This window comes from Tachyglossus aculeatus, chromosome 11, assembly GCF_015852505.1.
Source record: "Tachyglossus aculeatus isolate mTacAcu1 chromosome 11, mTacAcu1.pri, whole genome shotgun sequence".
In the NCBI taxonomy this organism is placed as follows: domain Eukaryota; kingdom Metazoa; phylum Chordata; class Mammalia; order Monotremata; family Tachyglossidae; genus Tachyglossus; species Tachyglossus aculeatus.
This window is the reverse complement of record NC_052076.1, coordinates 32,330,593-32,343,714: the sequence shown is the minus strand read 5'-3', so window position 1 is coordinate 32,343,714 and position 13,122 is coordinate 32,330,593. Positions and strand designations below refer to the sequence as shown.

At 65.2% G+C, this 13,122-nt stretch overlaps 1 protein-coding gene across 1 annotated transcript; it reads left to right on the top strand.

Annotated features, from left to right (window-relative positions):
• Nucleotides 1-12,840, top strand: PCSK7 (proprotein convertase subtilisin/kexin type 7). The gene is made up of 15 exons (XM_038753592.1): nt 1-483; nt 646-780; nt 1,633-1,798; nt 2,411-2,501; nt 3,136-3,190; nt 3,347-3,485; nt 3,881-3,981; nt 6,389-6,556; nt 7,273-7,380; nt 7,769-7,871; nt 9,857-10,013; nt 10,172-10,266; nt 10,727-10,820; nt 10,943-11,060; nt 12,144-12,840. Exons 1-15 carry the CDS (start codon nt 1-3, stop codon nt 12,447-12,449), a joined length of 2,319 nt encoding a protein of 772 aa, XP_038609520.1. The 3' UTR covers nt 12,450-12,840.
• The last annotated feature ends 282 nt before the right edge of the window (nt 12,841-13,122 follow it).

The following is a 13,122-nucleotide window of genomic DNA, read 5'->3' as shown; positions in this document are numbered from 1 at the left end:
ATGCCGAGAGGGAGGTGGAAGGAGCCGCCGTGGACTGTGACCCCGGAGCCCCTCCTGGGCCTGCCCCCCTGCCTCTGGCTGGCCCTAGCCGGCGTCTCCCTGCTGGCTCCCCGGGTCTCCGGCCTCCCGGGGCCCGGCGGGACTGAGGCCCGGGGCCCCGTGGGGCTGAGCTGGGCCGTTCACCTGGATGGCGCCGAGGGCGAGGAGGAGGAGGAGGAGGGGACGCGGCAGCGGGCGGACGCCCTGGCCCGGGCCGCGGGGCTGGTGAACGCCGGCCGCATCGGAGAGCTGCGGGGGCACTACCTCTTCACCCGGCCGGCCGGGCCCCGCGAGGACGGGCTGGAGGAGGCCGCCCGGCAGCGGGCGGAGGAGGTGCTGGCCGGGCACGAAGCCGTGCGCTGGCACGCGGAGCAGCGGCTGCTGAAGCGAGCCAAGCGGGGCCTGCATTTCAACGACCCCAAGTTCCCCCAGCAGTGGCACCTGGTGAGTGTGGGTGGGGAGCTGGGGGAGTCACCTCCCGGGTCCCCAGAGTGCAGAGCGGCTGCCCGGGTCCCTGGAGACGTGTCTGGGCCCGGGGGGCCGGGGCCGGGGGAGCTTGGGGGGCTCCGCTTCCCGGGCCAGCTGACCGGCCCCTGTCCCGGGCAGAACAACCGGCGCAGCCCCGGCCGGGACATCAACGTGACGGGCGTGTGGGAGCGTAACGTGACGGGCCGCGGGGTGACCGTGGTGGTGGTGGACGATGGCGTGGAGTACACCATCCGGGACATCCGGCCTAATTACGTGAGCGACCGTCCCCGCCGCCCCCCTCCCGAGGGCCAGGCGGAGGGGTGGGGCTGAGGCGCCGTGTTTACCCAAGGGGTTGGGACCCTGCCCTCCCCTGCCCGGGCCGGCAGGCTCCCTAACCCGGCCGAGACCGGCCTGCTGGACGGATGCCCAGAGAGGGGCAGTTCAGCCCCTGGGGTGGGGGCGGGCCGGCCGGGGACGCCGCCTTCTTCCCCGTTCCTTCCCAGGCCCGGAGGATCTGGGAGAGAGCGGATTCCGACCGCCCCGCCCTCTGCCCAGGGCGGCCCCCCAAGAGCAGTGCGAAGCGGAGAGCAGCGTGGCCTGGTGGAAAGAGCCGAAAGCTGGGAGGCAGGAGACCTGGGTTCTAATCTCGGCACTGCCTCTGGCCTGCTGGGGGGCCGTGGGCAAGTTCTCTGAAATTCTGTGGGCCTCAGTTTCCTCGCCTGTAAAATAGGGTCTAAATCCCGCTTGGGCTGTGAGCCCGTGGGGAAGAGGGACCACATCCCAACTGCACATGTTGTGTCTGCTCCCGGGTTTTGCACAGCGTTGGGCACGTAGTAAGCGTCTACCAAATACTGCCGTTATTCACAAGCGGTGCCCTCCCAGGAGGGAGATGGGACGTAGAGGAGCCGCTGCCCAGCCCTTGCGGTCTGGCTGTCCGCACCGCAGCCCCTCCGCTTTCCCCAGGGCCCCCGGGTGGGCAGTGCCGGCCCCTCCTGATGGCAGGGTGTCCCCGTGAAGACCAGAGCCCCCTGGGCCCACCTTCCAGATCCCCGGGGCCCAGACCCCACCCCAGCCCCGGGGATCACCCGAAAGTGCCCCCGACCCCACCCCCTTCCTCCCGTTTAGAGCCCCGAAGGCAGCTACGACCTCAACTCCAACGATCCGGACCCCATGCCCCACCCCGATGAGGAAAACGGCAACCACCACGGCACCCGCTGCGCGGGAGAGATCGCCGCGGTGCCCAACAACAGCTTCTGTGCCGTGGGCGTAGCCTTCGGCAGCCGCATCGCAGGTAGCCGCCCCGCGCCATCCCTCCCAGGCCGGCCCACCAGCGGGTGCCTCGCCCGCTGCCCTGGGCTGCCCCTCTGCCAGCCGGTGCCTCGCCCGCTGCCCTGGGCTGCCCCTCTGCCAGCCGCCCGGCAGGGCCAACCACGCTCCTCCTTTGGCCCAGCAGGGGACGAAACCCTCCTTCCGGCCAGGCCGCGGGAGGGAGGGACCTCTGAGTTGCTTCCCCGCAGCCCTCCCCATGCTCCCCTTCTGCTCTCCACGATTACTCCAGTTCTTACAGTGCTCCCCACCACTCTCCAAGAGCACCTTGGCCATCTCAGTGCTCCCTCTGCCCTCTCTGAGGACACTCTGGTCATCACAGCGCTCCCCCGCCCCTCTCTGAGGACACCCTAGCCCTCACGGGGCTCCTAACCACAGTCCAATTTCACTCCAGTTGCAAGGAGGAGGACCAGGGAGGGCTAAGAGCAGGCCAAAGTCCAGAGAGGGCCAGGCAGCGTGTCCACAGTGAAACCAAGAAGGGCACTCGGTCATACCCCGTGGTGCCCAGGGCCAGGCAGGGTGGGGCAGGGCAGGGTGGGGGTCGATCCCACGTCCCTCATGTCCCCCCGATGCCCAGGGATCCGGGTGTTGGACGGCCCCCTGACGGACAGCATGGAGGCCGTGGCCTTCAACAAGCACTATCAGATCAACGACATCTACAGCTGCAGGTGAGGACCCGGCTGGCCCCCCTGTCTCCGGCCTCCGGGAGGACGGGTCCGGACCCTGGTCCGAACCTCAGGCCCCGAGAGGCAGACCGGACTCCGGCTGCTCCCGGCTCCATGCTCCCCTGCCCCATCCCTGCCCCGTCCCCATTCCCTCCTGTTCAGAGGTGGGAAAACCGAGGGCTGGGAGGAGGAGAGTGGGAGTTCAGGAGACAGGCTGGGGATGGAGCCAGAGCCTGGCTCCCCTTTGACCACCAGGAAGCACAGCCTGCCCCCTTCCCTCTCCTTCCCCTGCCCCACCCCACCTCGGGGCTTGGCAGGGCTGAGATGATGTCAGCCTCGTGGTATGTTTCCTTTTGGAGAAAGAGCAAACAACTCCCTGCCCGCTACCCTCCTCCCTCCTCCAGCCCCAAGTACATCCTCCCTCCTGGGGGCTCCCCCTCCAGGCCCCCTCCCCACCAGCTCTGCCCCCAGTCCAGGCCTCTGGCACGTCCTCTTTAGGGGAGGTTGAAGGGGCTAAATGAACCCTCCTGCCCAACTCCTGACCCCCGGGTCCCAGCGGCACAGAGTCACTGGCTCATCTTGGCTTCGGTCCCGGCCCCCTCAAGTCCCGACCCCACCACTTCTTGCCTTTCCCCAGCTGGGGCCCGGACGATGATGGGAAGACCGTGGATGGGCCTCACCAGCTCGGAAAGGTGGGAAGGAGGGGATCCGCCCAAGCCCCCCCCCCCCCCCCCCCCGGGGTGGGGCCCTGTAAGGAACAGCCCCAGCGGGGGGGCCCAGGAGAGGGTCGTCCACGGGGGGAGGGGCAGGGTGGCCATTGGCCCGAGCCCTGGGACTCCCGCCCGCAGGCCGCCCTGCAGCACGGGGTCATGGCCGGCCGCCACGGTTTCGGGAGCATCTTTGTGGTTGCCAGTGGCAACGGGGGGCAGCACAACGACAACTGCAACTACGACGGCTACGCCAACTCCATCTACACCATCACCATAGGTAGCATTGCGGGCCGCCCCGGGGCCCGTCCGCTCCCCGCCTGTGGGCGCGGGTCTCGGCCGGCGTCGGGGGAAGAGTGGAGGGGGGAGTCTGGCGGGGGTCGAGCTGGCCCAACCGCTGACCCCAGCCTCCCTTCCCAGACACGGGGTGGAGGACGGCCCCCGTCGGGGGCTCAGTGCCCACCGCGGGGAGAGACCCCAGCCTGTGAGGTGGGGCGGGGCCGAGGTGCGTAGGGCCGTGGGCCGCAGGCTACTTAGCGGTTCCATGGGGCGGGGGGTCGCAGGGGGCTGTCGGCCGTAACCTCCGGCTCCCCAGGGTGGGCTTTCCCCGCTCCGCCGGCCTGCAGGGTGTGGGTGGACCCAGGTCCGACCCCCGGTTCCGCCCCCACCCGCCAGGAGCTGTGGACGAGGAGGGCCGAATGCCATTCTACGCGGAAGAGTGCGCCTCCATGTTGGCGGTCACCTTCAGTGGCGGCGACAAGATGCTGCGCAGCATTGTCAGTGGACCTCGGCCCCCGATCCCCGCTCCCCGCTCCCTCCCCAGCCCTGATCTGCTCCCTCATGGACCTTAGTCTGTGCCCCCTCCACTCCCACCCGCCACCCTCCCCACCAGCTCCGATTGGTCCGGGCCCAATGGGGAGGCTCAGCCCGACCGAATCTCCAACATTGGGGACCATAGTTTGGGCAAGCACAGTACCAGGCCACTGGACTGGGCTCGGGGGGCACCCAGGCCTGCCCAGGCCTCCCTCACCCTCCCTCCCGCCGGCCACCTCCCTTCCCTCCCCACCCCCTGTAGCACGAACGGGTCACGGAGTCTTATCCGCCAACTTCCACAGTCCCTCACCCAGTTGTCCCCGGCGGCTTCCTTAACAGGAAGAAATTAATCTTCTCCCTGGCACAGTCCTCTCTTGGCCTCCGACTGGGGCTGTTTCCCCACTGTCCGGGAGCCCCAGGCATCCGAGCACACGCCGTCACTGGCAGGGGGGCCGGGAGCACTGGAGCATGGCCCCCGGCTCCCTCCTGCCCTGGCCCGGGCTTGGGGTGGCTTCTCCTGTGTCTGAGGCCATGGAGGGGACTCCACTCTGTGCCCCCAGGGCTGCCCCCCACCCCGGGGCTTTGGGGTGGGGGAGCGGGGGTCCTCCGGCCGGGTCCAGGAGCTCAGAGTAGCAGGACCAGGCTGGAGCCAGAGAGCACATCGAGTCCCCAGCCTGACTGAGCTGCAGGGCGGGGTTCCACCTTCCCCTGGAACGGGCAGACAGATGCTCCCTTTGTCTGGGCTTCTCCCTCCCCCCGCCCTGGCACCTACACCCCTGGGCCACCGAACCAGGCTGCCTTTACAGATGCTTTCGGGCCTAGCCCTGCCGGCCTCCCCCCATCCCCCAGCCGGCCACCTCGGCCTCAAAGCCTTGGCTGAGCACTGGGGAGCCAATTACAGAAGCCTTATTGATCAGTGGTAGTTTTCGAGCGCTTACTGAGTGCTTGGGAGAGTACAGTGTAACAGTTGATAGACACCCTCCCGCCCATGAGGAGCTTGCGGTCTAGAGTGGGAGATGGGCCTAGAAATACTTCCAGCCAGAGCGGTCCGTGTAGACGCGTAATGAACGACATTCCCCAAGGGCAGAGGGCGGGGATAACTCAGTGGAGCAGGAGACCCCTGAACACCGCTGAGGGTGAGAGGAAGTGTTCACTCAACTCCGCGCTGGGCGATTCATCAGGGCAGGCCTGGCGGAGGAGGTGGAGTTTTAGGGGGTCTTTGAGGGTGGGGAGAGCTGTGGTCTGGCCGATGGGCCGAGCTGGGAGAGTCGAGAGTGAGGGGCGGATAGAGGATTGGTTTGGGAGAAGTGAGGACGCTGAGATGGGGAATGGAGGGAGGAGAGAGTGGAGAGGTGAAGCCAGTGATGATGCAGAGAGATGTGGGAAGGCTTCGAGGAGAGATCTCTAAATCATACTCTGTGGCGAGAATGTTCGAAGGTGGGCTGTGCATAGAGTATTTATATAAATGTCTGCCTCCCCCTCTAGACTGAGCTCGCTGTGGACAGGGTTTGTGTCTGTTGTTACATGGTACTCTCCCAAATGCCTAGTACAGTGCTTTGCACACAATAAGCACTCAATAAATACGGTTGAATTGAATGAACGAATATTTATTGAGCATTTGCTGTGTGCCGAGCACTGAACTAACCGACCGGGAGAGTACAGCGCAACGGAACTAGCGGAAATGTACCCTGCCCCTAATGAACTATGGCCTAGATGGGGAGACACATGGTAACGTGACTAAATAAGTAATGGATAATTAAGAGAAATGTGGGCCAAGCGACTCTTCAGGAAGGTGAAGTGAGTAGCAGGGTGGAGCATAGATTGTATTTTCCCAAGCGCTTAGTACAGTGGCTTGCACACAATAAGCTCAATAAATACAATTGAATTGGAGTTGGGGGAGGCTGGAGGCTGTTGCAATAATCCAGCTGTGCTAAGGCCAGAGTGTACCGGGACAGGTGGTGTTTGGGCTGAGAGGAGGGGTGAGTCCAAGTTGGTGATGGGCAGGATGTTGGCTGCCACAGGTGAAAGGCAGTGAAGCAGTCGGTATTTATTGAGCGTTTACTGCGTGCAGAGCACTGTACTAGAATGGAGTAGGGAGAAGTTTCCTGCCCACAGCAAGCTTACAATCTAGAGACTGCCATTAGTAGAAATGATGGATGTGGGTGTAAGTGCTGTGGGGTTGAGGGAGGGTGATTGAAAACAAAGAGGAATTCAGGGCCCGGAGGATGGTGAGACAGAGACGGGAGAGGCGGTGGGCGTAAGGGGAGAGATGAGAGCAAAGTGGGCTTCTGGAAAGGGAGCCCGCCCCAGCCTGTCCCGTCCCAGAGCGTGCTCACCACGGCCTGACCGGGCACTTGTTCGTCCCTGCAGGTGACCACCGACTGGGACCTGCAGAAGGGGACGGGCTGCACGGAGGGCCACACGGGGACGTCGGCGGCGGCCCCACTGGCCGCCGGGATGATGGCCTTGATGCTGCAGGTGCGGCCCTGCCTGACGTGGAGAGACGTGCAGCACATCATCGTCTTCACGGCCACCCGGGTGAGGCCCCGCCCGCCTGCCACCTCCCGAGACCCCGGGGCCAGTGGTTCCAGCCTTCAGTATTCCAGGGTTCTCCGGTGCCCCAGCTCCCCGGGATCCAGAACGTGCTGAAGTCCCTGGGGATCCAGAGGGGTGTTTCGCAGGGTTCCTAGATTTGGGGGACTTGTAGTGCCAGAACTAAATTCTGCGTGGGTGAGGTTTGTGGAGTCGGATGCCGCGTGGCTCAGTGGAAAAAGCCCGGGCTTTGGAGTCAGAGGTCAGGGGTTCAAATCCCGGCTCCGCCAATTGTCAGCTGTGTGACTTAGGGCAAGTCACCTCACTTCTCTGGGCCTCAGTTACCTCATCTGTAAAGTGGGGATTAAGACTGTGAGCCCCGCGTGGGACAACCTGATCACCTTGTAACCTCCCCAGCGCTTAGAACAGTGCTTTGCGCAGAGTAAGCGCTGAATAAATGCCGTCATTATTATTATTGTTACTGTGCCAAGGCCTGGGGTCCCCCCCCGGAGGCCCTGAAAGCGTCCCAGCCACCGCCTTCCCTCCATCCCTCCCCTGGCAGAGACCTGCCCTGAGGGCCTCGTCCGGGCCCCAGTTCTGCCCAGTGGGCTGGGGGAGGCTCTGTCCAGGGCCCGCACGTCCCTGCCACCTCCGAGCAGAGCATCCCCCGGTCTGTCTTGGGGGGGAGGAAGTGGCCAGAAGGATCTGCGTCTCCCTGACAGTACGAGGACCACCACGCCAACTGGGACACCAACCAGGCCGGCTTCGGCCACAGCCACCAGCACGGCTTCGGCCTGCTCAACGCCTGGAGGCTCGTCAACGCCGCCAAGGTGAGGGGGGCGGGGGCGGCTGCTGGGGAGCAGGGGGGTGGTCAGACAGGCCCACCACATCCAGCAGACTGGGAGACGGGCTTCCGGCTCAATCCGCGGGTCCTCCGGGGTCTCTGGACCCTGTCTCCCACCACTCCCGGACCCCCGACAGCTTTCCCCTCATTTGGTCCGACCCCTCCTCCTGTGCGGGGGCCGAGGGATCCCGTCACCAGCCCCAGCTGTCAGTGGAGGGGGCAGCTGGACTTAGGCTTTTAATCTCTCCAGAAGGGCAGGGGCTGGAGAGCATCCTTGCATGGTGCTAAATGCGTGTATGTGTGTGTGTGTGTGTGTGTGTGCGCGCACGCGTGTGTGTCCGTCCCCCACCCGCTCCCTCCCTTTCCCTTAACAGATCTGGACATCTGTCCCTTACCTAGCTTCGTACGTCAGTCCCGTCCTAAGAGAGGCCAAGGTCATCCCGCTGGCCCCCGGCTCCCTGGAGGTCGTGTGGAATGGTGAGTGGCTGGCAGGGAAGGGGTTAACCCCGGGCCTGAGGTTTCTGCGGGGGTGGAGGTGGGGGCAGGCTGGTTCTCCCCCTCCCCTCCCCACCCCCAGCCTCCCTCCCTTCCCCTCCAACGGGGCTGAGCCCGGGCCAAACCGGAGTCGTTGGATTTGCCCATTTTCGGTCATGTTGCCGCTTCTGAGCTGGCGGCCCGGCCCCAGAGACGCGACCTTTCTTCTCCCGCGCCAGACCTGCTCACGGGAGGGGTGTGATGGGGGCCGGAGCCCTGGGTGGGGACTTGAGGGGGGTTTGTGGGTGTGTGTGTATGTGTGTGTGTGTGTTGGAACTGCAGCGCAGCCTCAGTCTCCCACGGCAACGATGGGCCTGGCTGCTCCCCAACCCACTGACTTCTCAGGGTTAAGAAAAGGGCCTTGGCATTTCTCCCAGTGCTCCACTCTCCCCCCCAACCCTTAGTCCTCCACCCAGCATGGTACTGCCCCGTGCCCCACGGCTCTCCCATCCTCCGCCCAACACGGTACCGGCCCTCGCCTCCCGCCTCCCGCATCCTCCTCTCATCGTGGTACTGCCCCGCACCCTGCACCTGCCTCTGATGCCCAGAGCCCCAGACCTTCCACTCCCTACCGTTTGCCCCAGTGGCCTCTAAACCCCTGGCTGGCTGGATTCCCCGGGGCTGCAGGAGGGAGAGGCGATACCCCTCTGCCATCTTCTGCCTATCCAGCCTCTGTGCCCCGCTCTGCCAAAATTAACCTCCCATTAGCCCCAGAGACTAGGGACCCAGAGGATCCTCTGCCCCACGAGCTTTTGGAAAAGCCAGGAAAGACACCTGGGGCTCCCCAGCCCCGGAGTTGGGGCAGTTGGATCGTGCCCCCAGTCCCCACCAGAGAACAGGTAGAGTCCAGGGTCCTTAAGACTAGGGAGGAGCAAGGGGCCCGGGGCCTGCCATGCTCCCCATTTTGCAAGGCTGAGAGTCCAGGCTCGGCCAGGGGGATGGCACAGGGCCCAAACTCTGCCCCCGCGCCCTTGGCTTCCCATGTTTCTCCTCGGGGTGATCCCTGAAACCTGTGGGGTGGAAGGCCCGCCACCCCAGAGCTCCGGGCACCGCTAGCACGAGGAAACGGCCGAAAATGGTGCCCGGCAGAAGGGCAGGGAAGAGGGGATCCCCTGGGGTCGAAGGACAGCTCAAGGCCGTGACTTGGGCCCGGAGGGCTTTGGAGTCGGACCCCGCAGGGCCAGCTGCTGGCTCACTTAAGGAAACCGGGCTTCCCCGGTCTGCTGCCCCCGGATAGGGCGAGGGCTTCCTTCCCTGGCTGGGCCCTAGTTTCTCCCTCTGAAGAATGGTTGGCTGCTCAGACTGTCCTTGGTGCCAGAAAGGGCCATGCTATCACTAGATCAGTCAGAAGTACTTATTGAGTGCCTACTGTGTTCACGGCACTGTCCGGACCTCTTGGGAGAGTACACTGTGACAGAATGGGAGGCACATTCCCCGCTTCCAGTCCGGGCCGGAGGCAGGGGAGGGCTGGCTTGGGGTGGGCTAACGGCCCAGCAGAGACTGCATTGCCCTCTTCTCCCTCTCTCCCTCCCTCCCTCCTCCTTCTCCCTTCCCTAGCCTGGCCTTGGCCCCCTGCCAGCCCAGAAGCTTCTGTTCCTCCCCAGCAGCTCCTGGTGGGTCAGGGGGGCAAGGCTGATGACGGGGCAGCGAATGGGCATCTCCCCGGGTCCATCTCGGGGTGGGGTTCTGCCAGCAGAAGGCTGTGGGCCTGGACCTTGGGACCCGGGACCCTACAGCACAAAAGCAGGTGGGGGAATTTGATCCATCTGGAGAAGGAGACCCTCCACTTCCCTTTAGCAGAGGCAAAGAGAGTGTACGTGTGTTTACCCACCTGCACGTGTGTGTCCGCGTTCTCACTGGCATGAGGGGGCCGGGAGAGGCAGGGTGGGGAGGGTTGTCCCGGAGGCCCACCCTTCACCTCCCTACAGTGAGCCACGCAGACCTGGCGTTGTCGGGGCTGAGGACACTGGAGCACGTGGCAGTGACGGTGACCATCAGCCACCCGCGGCGCGGCAGCCTGGACCTGCGGCTCTCCTGCCCCAGCGGGATGCTGTCGCTCATAGGTGCCCCCCGCAGCCTCGACTCGTACGTTTCGCGGGCCCGCAGCTCCGTCCCGGGTGGGCGGGCTGTCCGAGGAAGGGGCCTTGGGCATCTTGGCCAGAGGCCTGAGGGCCCAAGCTTTCCCCTGGGAATAGGGGAGGAGCCCCGCCACCCCGTCCACCGTTCCCCACACCGTTCCCCAGGGACCCCGGTGGCTTCGACGACTGGACCTTCTCCACTGTGCGCTGCTGGGGGGAGGGAGCCCAGGGCCAGTACCGGCTGTCCGTCAGGGATGTGGGTAAGCCTCCCTCCTTCCCCCCAGAGGGTCTGGTACGGTGGCCCCCCTACCCTGCCTCGGGCTTCCCCTTGGGGGGTGGGCTCCATCTCGCAGCTGGTCTTTGGGGCTGAGGGATGTGGAGGGAGGGGCTGGGAAGAGCGCAGGGCCCAGGGCAGCCGCGACTGTACCGATGACCACCTGCCTCCCCGCCACGTCTTCCCAGCCGACTTTCAGCAGTGGGGCCGAGGGCAGGCTGGGGCGCCTCTTCCCCGTTTCTCAGCTGGGAAAACCGAGGTCCGGATCACACGGCCCATCCCGGAGTTACAGCCTGGGGCCTTCCATCTCGGGGGCTCCAGGCCGGGCAACGGCGTTGCCTACTCAGCCCAAGTGGCAGGTGCTTTCCCGGACCTCATCCTGGGAGGATAGGCGGTGGGAGAGGGGCCGTGCCCTCAGCCGCCGCCGCCTCCTCTCCTCCCTCCAGGAGACCGGGAATCCCGGGTCGGCATCCTGGAGCGGTGGCAGCTGACTCTGTACGGCTCTGCGTGGAGGCCGCAGGAGGTCGAAGAGAGACGCAGGTAGGGTGGGGGTCCTCAGCCCTCCCGCCCCCAGGAAACCCTTCTCCCCGGACCTTTTCCGGCGGGAAGTGGGGACCGGCGGAGGGCAGCGAGCCCGGCTCACACCCGCCGTTACCCAACAGGCTGCTGGAGGACGCCATGAGCGGCAAGTACCTGCACGATGGCTTCTCCCTGCCCTGCCCGCCCGGGCTGGACGTCCCTGAGGAGGACGGCTACAGTCTCACCCCCAACACCCTCAAGGTGCCACCACGGGGGGCTAACCCTGGGCTGGGGGCGGGGAGCTGGGCGGACCTGCTGCACGGCGTAGTGGATAGACCCCGGGACTGGGAGTCAGGCGGACCTGGGTTCTAATCCCGGCTCCTTCACTCGTCTGCTGTGTAACCCGGGAAAAATCGCTTCATTTCTCTGTACCTCAGTTACCTCGTCTGTAAAACTGGGATTAAAGACTGTGAGCCCCATGTGGGACAGAGACTGGGTCCAGCGCAATTTACCTGTATCTACCCCGGCACTTAGTACAGCGCCTGGTGCGTAACGCTTGGGAAATACTACCATTATTATTGAGGGGAGGAGGTTGAGACCCAGTGGCCGGGCCGAGGACACCCCCGGGGTGTGGACACCGGGAGACTCCAGGGACTCCTGACCTGAGTAGCAATGGCATTTATTGAGCGCCATTGGATGCTTGCTGTGCTCGGAGAGCATTGTATTAGAGGCCGCCTCGGGCAGAGTTCTGTGCTATACAGAGTTCTGAGAAGCAGCGTGGCTCGGTGGAAAGACCGTGGCCTTTGGAGTCAGAGGTCATGGGTTCTAATCCCGGCTCCGCCAATTGTCAGCTGTGTGACTTTGGGCAAGCACTTCACTTCTCTGGGCCTCAGTCACCTCATCTGTAAAATGGGGATTAAGACCGTGAGCCCCCGTGGGACAACCTGATCACCTTGTAAACTCCCCAGTGCTTAGAACAGTGCTTTGCACATAGCGCTTAACGAATGCCATCATTATGATTATTATTATTACCGGACACCTACTAGGGGCAGCGTACTGTACTGAAGGCCTAGTGGGGGCAGAGGGCTGTCCAGGGTGCCCCTCTGGTGCCTGCTGGGTGCCGGGCTGTGTCCTGGGCCCTGGGGCACGGACCACAGAAAACCAAGATGCAGGTTGGGCCCTGGTTCCCCCAACCCACTCCAAACCCCATTCTTGGCCTGGCCCAGACGGACCGGCCCTCAGCCCCTCTACCCAGCTGGGGGTTGGGGGACCCCGAAGACCCAGTGGGAGGAGCCTGGGGGGGGATCGACGGCCCATAACGGAGACATCTGGTCCCCCCCCCAGACCCTGATGCTGCTGGGCTGCTTTGCCGTCTTCTGGACCGCTTACTACCTGCTGGAGGTGTGCCTGAGCCAGAGGGACGTGGCCTTGGACCTGACCTGTGGCGGTGCCCCTTGCCGGCGGGCCCGGAATCGCCACCGGGCCCTGGAGGAGGGGATGGAGCTGGAGGCCACACCCTTGTATGAGAACAAGGACACGGAGGAGACCGAGGGGCCCCCTGACCTGCCGAATCAGGGGAGCCGGGACCAAGAGGGGACCCTGGCCCCGGCCCTGGACCTACAGGAGGTGCGGGAAGGGCCGGTGTGCTGACCCAGGCCCTCCCCGGTGGGCTCAGGACGGAACTCCTGTCGCCTGGGCCGTCCCTTCCCGGGACGGCGGGGGGCCCCGGAGGCCCCCTCGGACGCCCGGATGGAGCTCCCAGAGGTCGTCCCGCGCCTGGCTCGGGGTGAGGAGGGGCGCCCACTGGGGCCCGTACCCTGATCGCCACAGTCGGAGCCCCGGGATGAATGGGCCCGGGAGCCTGGGGGCCGGAGGCGAAGGGGGCCGCGCCTGGCTCCCTCCATCCCCGCCCAAGGTGCCCGCTGGGCTTCCAGGCTCCGCTGGAGCGAGGGGGGACGGGGAAGGGGTGCAGCCAGGAATGATGTGGAGACTACAGGCGGGTGGAGATCGGGACCCAGCTCCCTGCTGCCCCCAGCCCCCTGAAGCCCCCTCCCGCCCTCCCCCAGGCCCCCTGCAGCCAGCGGCAGGCCAGGCCCGGTCCTGCTGAGAGTCAAGAGCCTGCCCGCCGTCCACCCCCGCCTCCTCCCTCCATCTGCTCGGCTAGTCGGACCTGGGCGGCCCAGAGCTGCAGCTGCCCCGCTCTTAGTGCTAGAGTTCACTTTAACAGCCATTTGGTTGGGGTTTTCTGCACAGCTTTACCAAAATAAAAAGCCCTTGCCCACTCCGATCCGGACCCTCGCCCAGCCCATCGGCCTGCCCCATA

Bases quoted from the DNA above. Each gene is read 5' to 3' on its own strand.
- PCSK7 (XM_038753592.1), top strand. From the start codon at position 1: ATGCCGAGAGGGAGGTGGAAGGAGCCGCCGTGGACTGTGACCCCGGAG. The intron at 781-1,632 runs GTGAGCGACCGT...CCTCCCGTTTAG, and splicing joins GGGACATCCGGCCTAATTAC to AGCCCCGAAGGCAGCTACGA. The intron at 10,267-10,726 runs GTAAGCCTCCCT...TCCTCCCTCCAG, and splicing joins GCTGTCCGTCAGGGATGTGG to GAGACCGGGAATCCCGGGTC.